Below are 14,533 nucleotides of genomic sequence, written 5' to 3'. Positions count from 1 at the left end.
ACCCCAGTTCAGCTCTGCAGCCCACCTGCTATTTCAGGCCTGGGATTCTCTTGAGCAGAATGTCTGTCATGCCTAGCTCACAAGAGACTAAGTTGGTGCCACAGCCTCATTTCTCCTGTGGCCAGGTTCCCAGAGTTCACCAACTCTCATAGCACTTGTAGATTGGTCCTGACAACCCTCAGTTATCCACATTTTCCAGGTGGGTAAACTGAGGCACCACACCATGAAGCAACTCAAACAATGTCACATAGCAAATTAGGAGCAGAGAGGGGAATAGAAGCCTGAAATCCTTGCTCCCAGGCAGCTCCTCTAGCCACTCGGTAACATTGCTCTGCACATATAAAAGCAGTATATGTGTAGTCAGTGATCGCATCAAAATGAGTTTCATTGCTTTTCAGTCTGAAGTATCCTTACAATGTAATGAAAATCCTGCATATTAAAAATATGAGAGGCAATGAAAAGTTGTACCATGCAATAAATCTGGCTTAGCTCTTATGGTGACAGTCACAGAAGGGTTAATTTTTCCACTCTCTGAAGAGCTAGGCAACAGCCTTCCCCGGAGTCTATCAGCAGGGTTTGAACTCCCTGCCTTCAACACCAACTTCTGCCATTTGAGCTAGATAGATAAGTAAGTCCAGTAGCTAGCAGCAGTAGTAAAACTGTCATCCCCTAGGGGAGCAGCCACTACAGGGGAATGTAACATACACTGTGCTAGCATGAGACATTGGGAAACATTAGCAGGTCCTCAGGATCACTGATCAGCTACAGAGAACTGGTTTCCAGGGCTGCAATGTTTGTTATTGACTAGCCTTATTAGCGCTTGCCAAGGAGGTGGAGCAGGCCTAGTCTCTCCTGCTGAAAGAAAAGACCAGCTCACAAACCTGCAGTAAGTCATCTCTCAGCAGACACTAGAGCAGGACTCCTAAGAGTCAACCTCCTACTAGACTCTTCAACCCTCTCCTCCTGGTTATAAGAGTTTTCCTCATCCACTTAGGAGGCAGAAAAATACCATGTGACCAATGCAACCAATTGCAACACAGCTCAAAAAATGAAGGCCATCTCAGTGGATCATGTGCTGTCAATCCATAGGATAAAACAAAGCCCACTGACTCCATAGTGTTACTCCAGGTGTGTCCCAATGTCAGGCTCACAGAACCCAGGATGTTCCACCTAAAAGGGTCTTTTTCTCAGCTTGTGGCTACCCATTGAAATAAGGGCGGGATGGGGATCTTTGTAAATCTGGTCACACTCCACTTCCAGGTCTCTCTGCCCCTCCTGTCCCAGGCTGCACTGATATGTCAAGGAAGGCCCATGTTGTCACCTGTTTATGTGTAACCTCTATGCACATTAAGGGCCAGATTTTCAACAGAGCTCAGTGTCCATCATGCATCTGCTGGTCCCCAACTCAATGGGTTTGTTGGGGTTTAGTCCCCCACTGGTGACTGCAATCACTTCATTATGATGACCCCCCTTTCCCACCAGCATCAAGTTATGGACTAGTGGATAGTGAACCAGACTAGGACTCAGAAGAGCTTTGCTCTGTTCCCAGCTCTACCAGCACGCTGCTGTGGGACCATGGGCAAGGCACATCACTGCCCTGTGCCTCAGTTTCCCCTCCTGCTTTTTGTCTGTCTTCTCTATATAAATTGTAAGCTCTTAGGGGCAGGGACTGTCTCTTACCGTGTGTATATACAGCACCTAGCACAATGCAATCCAAATCTTGACTGAGACATCTAGGTGCTGCCATAATGCAAATAATAGTGATAAATAATCGATCCTGTTGCTGCTTATTACTACATCCCCCAGTGTGGAACAGCCTGCAGCTAAGGCTGAGTTCAGGCATACTGGGAAGGCAAGATAAGCAAACCCCATGAATATGGTGGGAGTTTATTTCTCATCTTCTAGGTTGAAACCACCAGGCTCCTCTCTCCCGTGGCCGGATCTCTAGAGGTACAATAACTCCCAAAGCCCATCCTTGGCCTTTACATAGCCCGTGAACTTATCCGGGAGATAGACAGGCACATGGAATAGGCCCACCATGACAGAGGAGGAAACTGAGATTCAGCAAAGTGAAATGACACATTCCAACCCCTACAGTGAGTCAATGTCAGACAGAACCCAGGATTCCTGACTCCCAGGTTCCTGAGTTCAGCCCACTAGATCACACCTCTTTTCCATATAAGCTCCGATCCTCTATTCCTTCCTTGCTGCAATCCCCAGTGACTTCAATGCAGCATGGTGGCTCAGGACTTCCTGTATCTTAGGGTACATCTACACTACAGGGGGGAGTCGATTTAAGATACGCAAATTCAGCTACGTGAATAGCGTAGCTGAATTCGACGTATCGCAGCCGACTTACCCCGCTGTGAGGACAGCGGCAAAATCGACTTCTGCGGCTTTCTGTCGGCGGCGCTTACTCCCACCTCCGCTGGTGGAGTAAGAGCGCTGATTTGGGGATAGATTGTCGCGTCCCGACGGGACACGATAAATCGATCCCCGAGAGGTCGATTTCTACCCGCCGATTCAGGCGGGTAGTGTAGACCTAGCCTTACTGTTTAATTCCGAAGTCAACAGGGATCCTGACTGGTTGTTTGTAAACCAGCCCCAGCACAGGGATAGCCCAACACCCTGTCTTGTGAATCTAGAATGAGTCTGCTGAAGTGACTCTGGATTTGCAGCACTGTATCCTTGAGCAGACGGTGTCCTGGCTGCACCAGATGGAGGCGGGCGGAAGAGGGGAGAGTCCAGCTCGCCAAAAGAAATGCCTCAAAAAGCACCAAATTCCAAAAGAAATAAGTAAAACTGGAGGATTCTGTGCTAATGGAAAGTCCTGACCTGACAGTTTTCGTGCAAACAGCAGAGGAGCCCTGAGCAGTCCCCCACTGCTAAGAACTGGACCACAGCCTAGAAGGCAGCGCCCCCCTTCTCCTTCCTGCAAACCCAAATTCTGTTTCTAGAGGGCAACCGATGTCTGGAGCTCTCTGCCCCAGGAGCTGCTGGCAGATTCCACCTTCCTCAGGGTTCTGGGGCAAGATAGTTAATATGCAGGTCCTGGTTCTTCTCCCATTCACCCCAGAGGGAATCAGGAGCTGCTGGAGTTCCCAGAAGGAATCAGCTGTGTTGGGCAGCTCAGAGTATCAATGCAACGGACTATAGAACCAGTCTTGCTCAAGCTCACTGCATTGTAACTGATGAGTCGATTTAGGAGTAAGGAGCATCTCCTCCCCCCACACCCAGAACACACAGGGGCTCTTCTCACCTTCTGGAGCATTGAGCACGGCATATCTCACATGACCCATCTCCTTCAAATGCCAAGGGGCCCTGATGGACATCAGTCCTGGCTTCTCTTCTTGCCTGGCTGAGTAGTGCCCTGAGCTTTCTCAGCCGCACGTCACTAGTGGGTGAAAGCATTCAACACCCTCTCGCTTTGAAGGGGTTCAGAACCTGGCTCTGCTTCCAAATCCTGCAGCTCAGCCCTGGCTCTGCTTAAGCCAGCGCCAGGCAAAGGGTTGGGTAACCCGCTGGCTAAGTGTGTGTCCAATCACCCTCTAGAGGCTGGTTCACAGAGAAGATAAGAGTCTACTCCTGCTGCCAGCGAGTGAGTTTCACCTACCGCTCAAGCAGTAGCAGTCTGTGCGGTACCATTGCAAGTTAAAACCCTGCGGAGAATCAGGGCACTGGGTTATTCTGTTTGGATCAAAGCACAAACATGGAGCTCCCACTCAAGTTCGCTAAGGCTCATGCAGCCTCTGAGGCCTGGTCTATACTACCCGCCTGAATCGGCGGGTAGAAATCGACCTCTCGGGGATCGATTTATCGCGTCCCATCGGGACGCAACAATCGATCCCCGAATCGGCGCTCTAACTCCACCAGCGGAGGTGGTAGTAAGCGCCGCCGACAAAAAGCGGCAGAAGTCGATTTTGCCGCCGTCCTCACAACGGGGTAAGTCGGCTGTAATACGTCGAATTCAGCTACGCTATTCACGTAGCTGAATTTGCGTATCTTAAATCGACTCCCCGCTGTAGTGTAGATGTACCCTGATATGTGTACACTGCAGCTGGGAGATGTAATTCCCAGCTCAGGTCGACATACCCATGCTAGCTCTGCTTGAGCTAGCATGCTAAAAATAGCAGTATGACCATGGCAGCTCAGGCACCGGCTCGAGCTAGCTGTCAGAGTATGCACCTAGGATTTCAGATGGGGTTATACACAGGCAGCTCACCCAAGCTGCCACCCAGACCACCACATTCACACTGCTACTTTTTGTGGACTAGCTGTAGCTAGCATATGTACGTCTACTTTACTTGGGAATTACACCTTTCAGCTGCAGTGTAGACACAGCCGAGTGAATGTGCAACTGTTTCACATCAAAATTACATGAAATTCCCCTCTGGTTTCCAAAAAAAAAAAAGTGAACAAAACTTGCCTGTTTCAATGAGCAATCCTGAAGCACCCAGCTGCTTTTATAGAGTGATTACATTCGCAGGAACTTGAAAGGTAAGGAGATATGTAATTATCCAATAAGACTAGTGGTCTGATGCAGCTTATTTGGGGCTCTATAAAAACCCAGGGCTCAGCACTACCTCCTTTCTCTGCCCCAGCCTCCCCTTCATCCAGCCAGCTCCCAAATATATTCCCCAGCAGCCCAAGTTCTGATTTGTTGTGCAAACTGGATCCAAGACTGGCCATCAGCCAGCTGAACCATCTGGTGTTCCCCGCCACAATATCGGGCCACAGCTCTCTCCCAAACTAGTTTTTCCCTGTGCGATTCCAGCAGACCCCACTGAAACATTCACACACATGCTTCATCCCTGACCAGTCCTTCTACCAGAGTGTGCAGGCGTTAAATACCTCACGCCTCTGACAGGTTTTAAAATGGGTCTCACAGCTGTATTGCATCTGTTGCTAACTGTACGGCAAGGTCATGCTGGCCAGTTTGGCTGTGGGGTCTGCTCTGTTAGCAAAGATTGCGCGGGACGTGGATCCTTCCCTCTAGTGCGCAGGGACATATCTCCTTGGACTAGCATCTCTGCAGTCTTTCTAAGCACAGATCCAAAGATGGGAAATAGTACATCCTCCATCGAGTCATTCCAGAAATTCAGCAGCTGCAGAGCACCAGCCTTTCACCCCTGCAGAGTTAGGGGCCAGTTCTAGTTCAGGTCCCCAGTGAATTGAGTTTGGCAGGTTTCATTCTTAGCCCTGGTGAAAGTTTGTCCACCTTGTGCCATAAACATGCCACTGGAAATGTCAGCTGCCAGTCCTGGAATAGCAGAGAGGGCTGCAGGCCAGGAGTGAGGGGCATCAGCACAGCTGCCTGTGGGGGAGCCTAGAGCTGGAATAGCAGCAAGGAGGGGGGGCTATGGGTTGGCAGTGATGGCACCAGCAGTGTTGGAATAGCAGGGGTGCTGTAAGCCACGGCGAAGCCGTATTGAGGGTTCAAGGCTGATCAGTGGAGTATGCTGGAGGTCTACATTGAGCCATCAATCGAGCTTTGGAGGTATAGGGCCTGATTCTTAGTTACGCTGTTGGAGCAGCATAAAGGGCCAGGAAACAGCCCCCTAAAGGAGCCCCAAGTTGGTGTAGTGCTGCAGAGCTGCATAAAAGCAATATACTAGCCCAGCTCCCCAGGAAGGTGGGGACGGGCCAGTGGCAGAGAAGGGGCATGGCTTGCATATTGCACTACGGCTATTCTCTGCTTTCATGGGAAGGAGAACATATGTTAGAGCAGCCCTGAGGCTTTATTGGTTTTCCATAGGCCTCGCCCTGGAAAATGTTACTGAAGTGAGCAAACGAATTTGAGGGGAAGAGAATGTAATCCCTAGCCTAGGGCCAACTCCTGTGATTTTACAATAATTGCTTTATTTTCTTAAAGCACCAGGTCCTGGAGTCAGGTGAATACAGGAGAATTTCAGAAAAGAAAAGAAAGCTTGGTTCTATCCCTACTGGTTGGGAGAAAAAGCTTCAAGATGTGACCTGGAAAGGCTCAAAAACCAAAGGCAAAGAAACAAACCCCAAATGGGATTTTTTAACCTCATGAATTTTGGGGCATCGGACTCAGGATTCTTGAACACTTGGGAGTTGGCGATGCTGTATATTGGATACAGCCATGCAGGGTATACTAGCTACTCAGTTTACACACAGCTATTGCTGACCTTCACATGAGCTGGCAGGAGATCTAATAAAAACGGTGTCTCTTTCCCTTCCACTTAGCTCCTGCCCCTGAGCAGAGTCATGCCCGGACTCCCTGCCTCCCCCGTCTCTCTCTTGCTCTTCCTCCTTCTCCAAACAGTATAATTGGATCCAGACATCATAGTCTCCATATCTAAGCAGAGGTTTCATTGGATTTATTCAGGGAGGAGGGGGTATTTCTTTATATTAAACAACATTCCACCAAATTTAAAACCAGGCCTTGTTGGAAATGAAACCTGCGCAGCCCCGTTGACTGGCGACGATGATTCCATATGCAAATCAGGAGGGTGCTAGAGTCTAACATACGGGTAAGAGTGGAAGAAAAATGCCTCTTTAATGCCCAGCCAGGAAGGCTCCCTTCTTCTCACTCCGTGCCTGGGGTGTGAAGGATTGTACCCCCCCACTTCAGTCCTTCCTAATGCCCATGGGCCTGCTCCAACCCAGCCTTCAAAGGCAAACTGCTGATTTTACAGCCCTGCCTTCTGCACCACGGAAGTGATTATTTCCCGTCGTGTGCTCTGGTAACGAAAAACACTAGATATAAACAGAAAATGTCAGGCTGGCTCTAGCCTCAGTGTACCAATTCCATACTATCCCCCGCTGCGGGTCACTCTGGCCAGGTATGGAAGTGAGACAGTGACACCTAGAGGCAGCTGGGAAGCCCATGCTAGCTTCATTCTGAGAGCAGATCCGATTCCACCTGCAACAAGCAGCAGGGCAAGGAGAGTGAGGGTCACTTGGCTTTGTTTTGAGTTTCTTTACATTGTGTTCACAGCAACCTCTCACCTCCTCGCTTCACCGCTTGGATCTGATGTCCTATTTCAGATTGAGCGCGGAACAGTGCTCATTGCTTTCCTACCGCCCTGCATAGCTGCTGAGAATGAGCTTTTCGTTTGCTATTATGTCCATTGTTTGCTCTTCTTCTCTGCCACTATCAGACACGTGCCGTCCTGGGAGCTGAGTGGTGCCCTAGGTTAGGCACCAAACACAAGCTTTTCATACGTGGACCTGAGATCAAGCCTTCACTTACGTTGCAAGTTAGTGATTTATCCTGCGAGTCCTTTGAGAATATTAGTACACCATTCAGTGCACAGGCAGAGAGAAAGAAAAGATAAGGATTGGGAATAACCAGCATTGAAGGCGAGTTGTACAGTCCAGGACTGAAATAGCAGGAGGGATTGCAGGTGAAGACTGAGGGGCACTGGCAGAGCTAGAGGGTGAGGTAGTAGCCACAACTAGAATAGCAGGGGGCGCTGCAGGTCAGGAGTGAGGTGCCCTGGCAGAGCTGTGTGTGGGGAGAGGACTGGAATGGCAGGGGGTGTTGGAGGTCAGGACTGAGGGGCATTGGCAGAGCTGGGGGAGGCAGCCTGGGACTGAAATAGCAATGGGGGCGTTACAAGTCTGGATTGAGATGCCTTTGCAGAGCTGTTTACTAGAAATGTGTCCATCACTTGCCCTCAGGACAAAGAGCAGAGAGCAGATTTACTTCTGATTTCAGCAGATGTCTGACCTTTGGGGTCATCACTGAATCTTGTTCCATTTGGACAGACATGAAAGGTGTCCCGGTAACTGGCACTGTCGGTACAAGAAATCATCGCTCAAAACCGCATCCAGCCAAGCGATGGGGAGCAAATTTACCCTTGCCGTGCTGGAAGTTCTTCTCATCCTTCCAATGCTATACTCCACATGGGCTGGAGGAGGGATCCATGAGGCATAACGGCACTGGAATATTGCTGTCAGACCTCCGGTTCCATGCACGATCTCAGCGCTGCGCGGGCTTGTTCTCCCCATTCCACAATCGCAGCCATCCTGAGCCAGCCCCTCACATAATGCTTTGCCCAGGCAACCAAAAACTCCAGAAGGGGCTGGTGGAGGGAGGAATAGGAGCCAGCGTCTCCAGGTTCCCATCCTTCTAGGGACCAAACAGGAGCTCATCGTTGCAAGAAGAATGAAGATTTGGATTGGAGAGGTGCGAGGTCTGGAGCTTTGCCAGTTGTGGGATCCAAAGAGCTAGACAAAAAACTACAACAACCCAGGACAACCACACCCCATCCAAGAGAACCCACCACAACTGGCAAAGGCGCTTGCCCCCGGAGATTTAGATCCACCAAATCTGCTCATCGCCCCAAAGCTGATTCTTCCTCCCAGTCCCCCATCTCTGCACACACTCGGATTTACATCAGGGATGATGTTGACACTTGGTTTCTCAAGGACTTGCTGCTGAGTTAAGCCCCAGCAGGCCTAGATCCAGACTCAGGTCTCAGGAGACAAAGGGACATCCACGCTCCAGTCCTTCCCAACAAGGTTCCACAGCTAGGTCTGAAGTGCCTTCTCCATCCTGCCATCCTCACTGGATTCCATCCAGCCATGCTCCTCATACCCCAGATCCCCCTGTAGAGCACAACCCAGCCTCCAGCTTGACTCCGCATGACTCCCGAGCTGCACGCAGATGCATGAATGCATGGGATTGGTTTACATCAGGGGCTGAAGGGCACGCGTGGGAAAGGGGGAGCCAGGTCCGGAGGCCATGCTGCCCCAGAAAATGCTGCCAAGGCAGATGAGAAAGACAAAAAGCCTTGTTCTGATGTAATGAAAAAGAGAGCCTGGGGTTGTACAAAGAGCCCATGGGGAGGGAGGTCCGGTGTGCATATGGAAAGGCATTGCTCCTGCACTGACCCTGGCATGGGCAGAGATGCCCACCAGTGGCAATGATGGGAAATGCAACAGTAAATCTACCAGCTGTGACATGGAGAGCTGGAGATGGGCATGTTTCAGTGGCTCTATCTCTGCTACCTGGCCTGCCCACTCTAGTGCTAGGACCAGAATTTTTCCCTCTGGCACAGCCATCCCAAACCAGACACCACCCCAGCATGGCTCTTGGCTGGCGTATTCGCTGGGACTCTCCTGGTCCGGTAGCTAGTGGGGCACCATGTTGGGGCCCAATCCAGCAAAGCACCAAGCACCCTCAGCTCCCATTGCGGGCACCTCTGAAATGGCCCCTACACAGATAATGCCCCAGCTCCTGCTTCTTAAATCCCATGGAGCTTGTGCATTTAGCTCATTACAAGCAGGGGTTGGAAACAGGAGGGGGAGATAAGGGGGAAGCACTGTTCCCCAAGCCAGCTAGACAAGGGGGAGCCCCCCTCTGCTTTCAGAAGATGACTGGAAGTTGGGTGTCCCTGCATGCCCCCCTTGCTTCCACCCCAGATTATAAGCTCCTTCTTTAAAACATCCCCCTTGTCATCCCAGTGCCAACCAGAATCTGTATCACAAGCATCAATGGTGCCTGTTTCTCTGCTCTGTGCCCCCAGCAAAGAATAAACCCTCCCTGCTCAGCCCATCCTGCCAGAGAGAGGTGGTCTGGGACAATCACAGACCAAACACATGAGGCCAAGTTCACTCCATTGACTCCAACAATACATTGGGCCCTGCCGTCCACCATCCCCAGCCCACACCCAGCTGTTATATCAGCCTGAAGTTATCTGATGGTACCTTGCTCACCTCTCGCATACATAGCATCCTCAGAGCTCCCAGGAGGGAGTTTGCATGGAGGGGCAGGACGAGTGTTTTCCTACACCCGGCGCATACGCACACACTGAACTCATATCAATAAAACATCTGCAGAAAATTTATATCTAATCCCCAGCAGTCTCCAGGGCATCAGAGCACGGTGAGGATTTGTAGCTGGATGCACAAACCTCAGTCACAGAGCCAGCAAACATTCCTCAGTCAGAATATCCCTCTCTCCCCACAGCTTCCCCGGATCGTTACTCGGTCACATCATCTGCAATATGGGGCTAAGGTCTTGGCAAAGCCCATTGGACATGGGGTGCTTTATAAGCAAATATTCACTGCCCTCGCTTAACCCAGTAGTACTGCTCTCTCTTCTTGCTGTACATGTCACCCCTGCGCTCCATTGTTGTGGTGGCATTTGTTGCATCCCAACAGCAATGGCTTTCTTTGCTCATTGGAACGAGGGGACAGATTCTCAAGGGCTCAGCACCTACCGCTGGGGCCAGGCTTTCAGAAAAGCTCAGCTCCCATTTAGGTAGCTAACTAAGGCTCCGCTCAGCATCCAGCGTGCGTGCAGCCTGGCAATTCTGGGCCCCACCGCCTAGAACTGTGCATAAGCGTTGCCTGCAATGAGCCTGTTAGTCCTTCAATTTGCACCTCTCCCTGGTTCCTCTCCATGCCATTCTCCTGGCCCAGTCTGAGCCGCAGAAGATTGAGACCATTACAAAGAAACAAGGACCCAAAGGAGGAAGGTCCTGTTTCTAAACAGCCTCCTCGTGGGGGTGAAATGAAGTGGGCTTGTGGCTGCTCAGTATCCCAGCCCGCTGCTTAGCTGGAGGGTCCTGGGTTGGCAGGGCTGGGAGGCGGATTCTATGACTGTTCCCTCCATCCCCAGACTCTGGTGTTTAGCTCACGGGAGGCCTCCCAACCAGCCAAATGTGCATGCAAATAAACCAGGGGTTAACTCCTAGCAACTACAATAATTTGGTGGCTGATGTTTCCCCCACCCCAACCTCTTCTGTGAGCAGAGCCTGAGTCCCCACTGCACCCCCTGCTCTCAGCACGGAGCCAGTGCGGCAGGGGGATCTGGGCATTCACTTTCTGACCCCTTCCTACTTCCCACTCTCCCATTCTTGCTGCCCGCAAAGCCCCCAAGCCATTGGGAATGACAACATGCCCTACAAGTGGCTACTCCATCTTCCATCATCCCCAGCCCAGAGACATGTCATTCCCCCACACACACACCCTCTATGGAGTCAGGCACTCCCACGTGCTGTCAAAAGAGAACCAGGCAGCAAGCTATCTCGCCTCATACCCACGCTTATCCCAGAGACCCTGCTACAGAGACACTTTGATGTGTAACGCACTGATTGTAAAGGAGACTATCACCCCCTGCCCAAGGCAACCATTCAGACCCTTCTAAGGCAGAGGAGAAAATATCCTTCCATCCGCCTGGGTCCACAATGACATCCTTCCCCCACACCCTTCCCTGGCCATCAATGAAAATAGCCTTTCAAAAGCCATGCTCTTGTCACTGAAGTGTTTGCAAAATTGTGCCCAGCAGCAATAGAGACCAAGAGAGGGGCATTTATTCTCCTACTAGCCAAGGACACAGGGACCTATTGTGGAAATATTAAACTTATATATAGATCTCTTGCTGGGGGCTTCCCATGCTGTGCCCCCCCCCCCAACCAAAACAAAAGTCCGGGGGAAGGATCCTGAAGCAGATTTGCTCTCCTGAACTCCCACTCGTGCCATGGCCAACCTTTAAGTCTCCCTCATCCCTCTTTGCCCCCATTATCCTGAACATCCTTCTGCCCCTTGTCTCTCTCGTCCTCCAACCCTAGTCCACCGTCCTCCAACCCTAGTCCACTCCATGCAGGGTTAAATTCGTAAAGCCAAGGGGATTTCAGCAGAGTTCCCCAGGAGTTCAGTGCTGCAGTGTTGTATGTGAGACCCAGAGACAGAGCTGCAGGTACTGTCTGTAACTGTCTCCATGCGCGAGTGGAATTGTAGCACAAGGGACATTACCTGCCAGATGAGAATACTGGGAAGAACCGAGAGGATAATCTGCCAAGGTGATAACGTGCTTTGGGGAAAAGGGAGCTTTTTGCTTTTATTTAACCTAAAATACATTGCAACTCCTCCCTTGCCAGGGCTGCACCTTCCCCACCTCTGGATGAGGCTGCTCCAGAAATACAAGCTTCCCTCTTGGCAAAATAGCCTGCTAAATAAGTCACACATGATCTAAAACAACAGGCACTTGGATTGCAACAGAGATGGCAATTCCTTCCCCCTCCCCCCCAACACACAATTAACTTTCTAAATCAGTCCTCCATGCACACTTTAAAACCAGCCAGCAAAAACCCCTGAGACTTGCCTCACACCAGCCTGGAATCAAAGGGTCTTGAAAAGTGATTGAATCAGGGGGGTTCTTTTTAAAATAATAATCCTAAAAAGCCTCTACCATAAGGGCTGGTATAGAGGGGAATTAACACGCAGCCGGGCAGCTATCTGCAACATGCTGCGTACCAATTCGCCAGCACTACTCCTGTTCAGATGGAGGGAGAGGGTTCGATCAGGATATCTGACTCAATTCCTCCACAACTTGGAGAGGTGAGGCTGTGCGGGAAGGAGAGGCTTTGGGGGGTCGTCGTAAGTTTGATAGTTTAAAAAGTTGTCCCCTAGATAAGAGCCCGATTTCTGCTCATTTCCCTCCCCTTCCCTGGACCCCAATTCCTTCCCAGTAGGAATCGTTGCTGAGACATTTAGCTGAATTGAAATCTATAAGCGTCTCTCAATCCTTGTATTTCATTCCGGACTGTAGCCCACTTTAAAGTGAGGGTCTGTGCCAAGCTTTGTCGTTGTGTTTTGGGTTTGTCTTTTAATATAAAACATGTCCACTCTTAAACGCTGTCCAAGCACCAGAGCTTCTGGGGTTCGACAAAGGACTCACAACCACCAAACAAACCAGAGAGTAATGATTTGCATCCGAATCAGGATTACTCACCTAAAAAGAGGAGGATGCAGAAAACGTTTGCTAAAATCATGTTAGTAAATCCAATAGTTCCCCACGTGTAAATAGATATTTATATCTCTCTCCCAAATCCAGGCAAAAAGAAATCCTGAGATTTCTCTGATGAACTTAAAAAAAAAAGGTTTCTTTCAGCTCCCACCCCCCAAAAAATACACCCCAGCTCTGCAGCCAGCCAGCTAGCCTCTCTCTCTCTCTTTAGCTCTTCCAGTGATGAACAATTCTGGTTCTATTCCTCCCAAGCATCTTTCGGGGGCGAAAGGGTAACCGAGAGGAGGTGGAAATGGGGGGGGGGGAGAATAGACGAATATCCACAGCGTGATCTGAGTAGACACAATCCAGCGGTATCCTTTAGACAGCGGGGAATGTGGGGCGCTCACGACTCTTGCCTTTCCCCCCTTGACTCGCCCAGTTTGCTGATGGAAATTCCTGCAAACTGGGGATGTCTGCGTGTCTCTCTCTGCCTTCTGGGGGAGGGTGGAGAGAAGGAGCTGCACTCTGATATCCCCGGAGGTGGAAAGCAGCAGCAGCAGCAGAATCAACAAGGGAGCAGCAGCGGCAGCTTCCTCCAGCCCTGCCACTGCCCAGCTCGCCTCTGGGACTGAAACTGACCAGAGCCTGGAGTGAAACGCGCCAGCCCAGAACGGCCCCTTCCCTTCAACTTCGCCTCCCTGTCTCAGCTGATTGTCCGTTCATCACCCCCACCAGCAGCAATCCAGAGAGGCCGGAGGGGTGGGGAGGCAAAGCCGGATGATGGGAGAAGACAAAGGGCAGCCCGCGATGACCAGTCGCCTCCTCGCAGAGCGCAGCGGGCGGGTTGAGGCTGTGCCTTTGCTTGGGGAGGCGGAGAGCGGGTGTACAGATAAGGCAGGCTGCCCCCCCCACCACCACCACATACACACTATTTAAAGAGGCGGAGGGTCTCCTTGCTCTCAGGCAAGACGCAGCCCTCCCGCTCCAAGGAAGAAGCCAGGAAACTTTGCCACCGCACAAGGATGCAGGCGCTGGCCCGCTCCAATCCTTGCTGGGAGCGGCGTCCCCATCGGCTGGGCTCTAAAGTACTTTTCTCTCCCTTCTGTGCCACAGCGAGAGACCCTGTGGCTAAGAGAGCTACATAGTTCCAACGCTGGGCTTTGGGATGGGGCTCCCACCCCACTCTCTCACGGCAGCAGGGGATGGGGCTGCATCCAAGCCGGCTCCAGGGAAGCAGCCCTCTCCTGCGCACACAGTCCCGGCTCGCTGGGAGCCTTCCTCGGTCGGCTAGGGCTGGCTCTGTCGGTGAATGTGCAAGCTCCCGCGGAGCTGCTTTGAACGTCAGGAGGAACGCAGAGATAGGAAACAAGGGAGCGAGGAAAGGCATGGAGGGGGGGGGGGGGGGGGGGAGGGGGGGGGCAGTTTGTCCCAAGGCAGATGCACGATTCACCTGCAAAGTGCATGGCCTGGCCCCTCTTTTGGGGGCAGGGAGGAGGGTGCAACATAAACTATACATTACCCATTGGATTTAATCGGAATTTTAAACATTAAGTAAATGAATTAATTAGGAGCCGTTTCCTTGGGGGGGGGAAATGAAGCGAGCTGCTAGCTGATCTCAGCCTGTGTGTGTAGGAGGAATGTCACACACACACACACGTCTGAGAGACCACTGATAGTGAGATCTTCCGAAGCTCCAGACAGTGCCACACTCAGACCTCGCACTGGGCTTCATTTCTCTTCTTCTTTTACAGACGGACAAAAAGCTTTTTAAAAATACATATATATATATATGATGCTGCAAAGCAAGAGTGCCTCCCACAAGTG

At 51.1% G+C, this 14,533-nt stretch overlaps 1 protein-coding gene across 1 annotated transcript in view; it reads right to left on the bottom strand.

Moving 5' to 3' along the window:
• The window catches only part of GFRA2 (GDNF family receptor alpha 2), a 99,755-nt gene extending 85,747 nt beyond the window's left edge, over positions 1-14,008 (bottom strand). Inside the window, exon 1 of the mRNA XM_034761938.1 lies at positions 12,713-14,008. Within this exon, the coding sequence (XP_034617829.1) occupies positions 12,713-12,752 (40 nt within the window). The 5' untranslated portion in view covers positions 12,753-14,008. The remainder of the gene's footprint in view (positions 1-12,712) is intronic.
• Between the last annotated feature and the right edge of the window lie 525 nt (positions 14,009-14,533).

Source organism: Trachemys scripta, chromosome 2, assembly GCF_013100865.1.
Source record: "Trachemys scripta elegans isolate TJP31775 chromosome 2, CAS_Tse_1.0, whole genome shotgun sequence".
Classification (NCBI taxonomy): domain Eukaryota; kingdom Metazoa; phylum Chordata; order Testudines; family Emydidae; genus Trachemys; species Trachemys scripta.
Note: the sequence above shows the minus strand (reverse complement) of the source record. Positions and strands in the feature narration are given on the sequence as shown.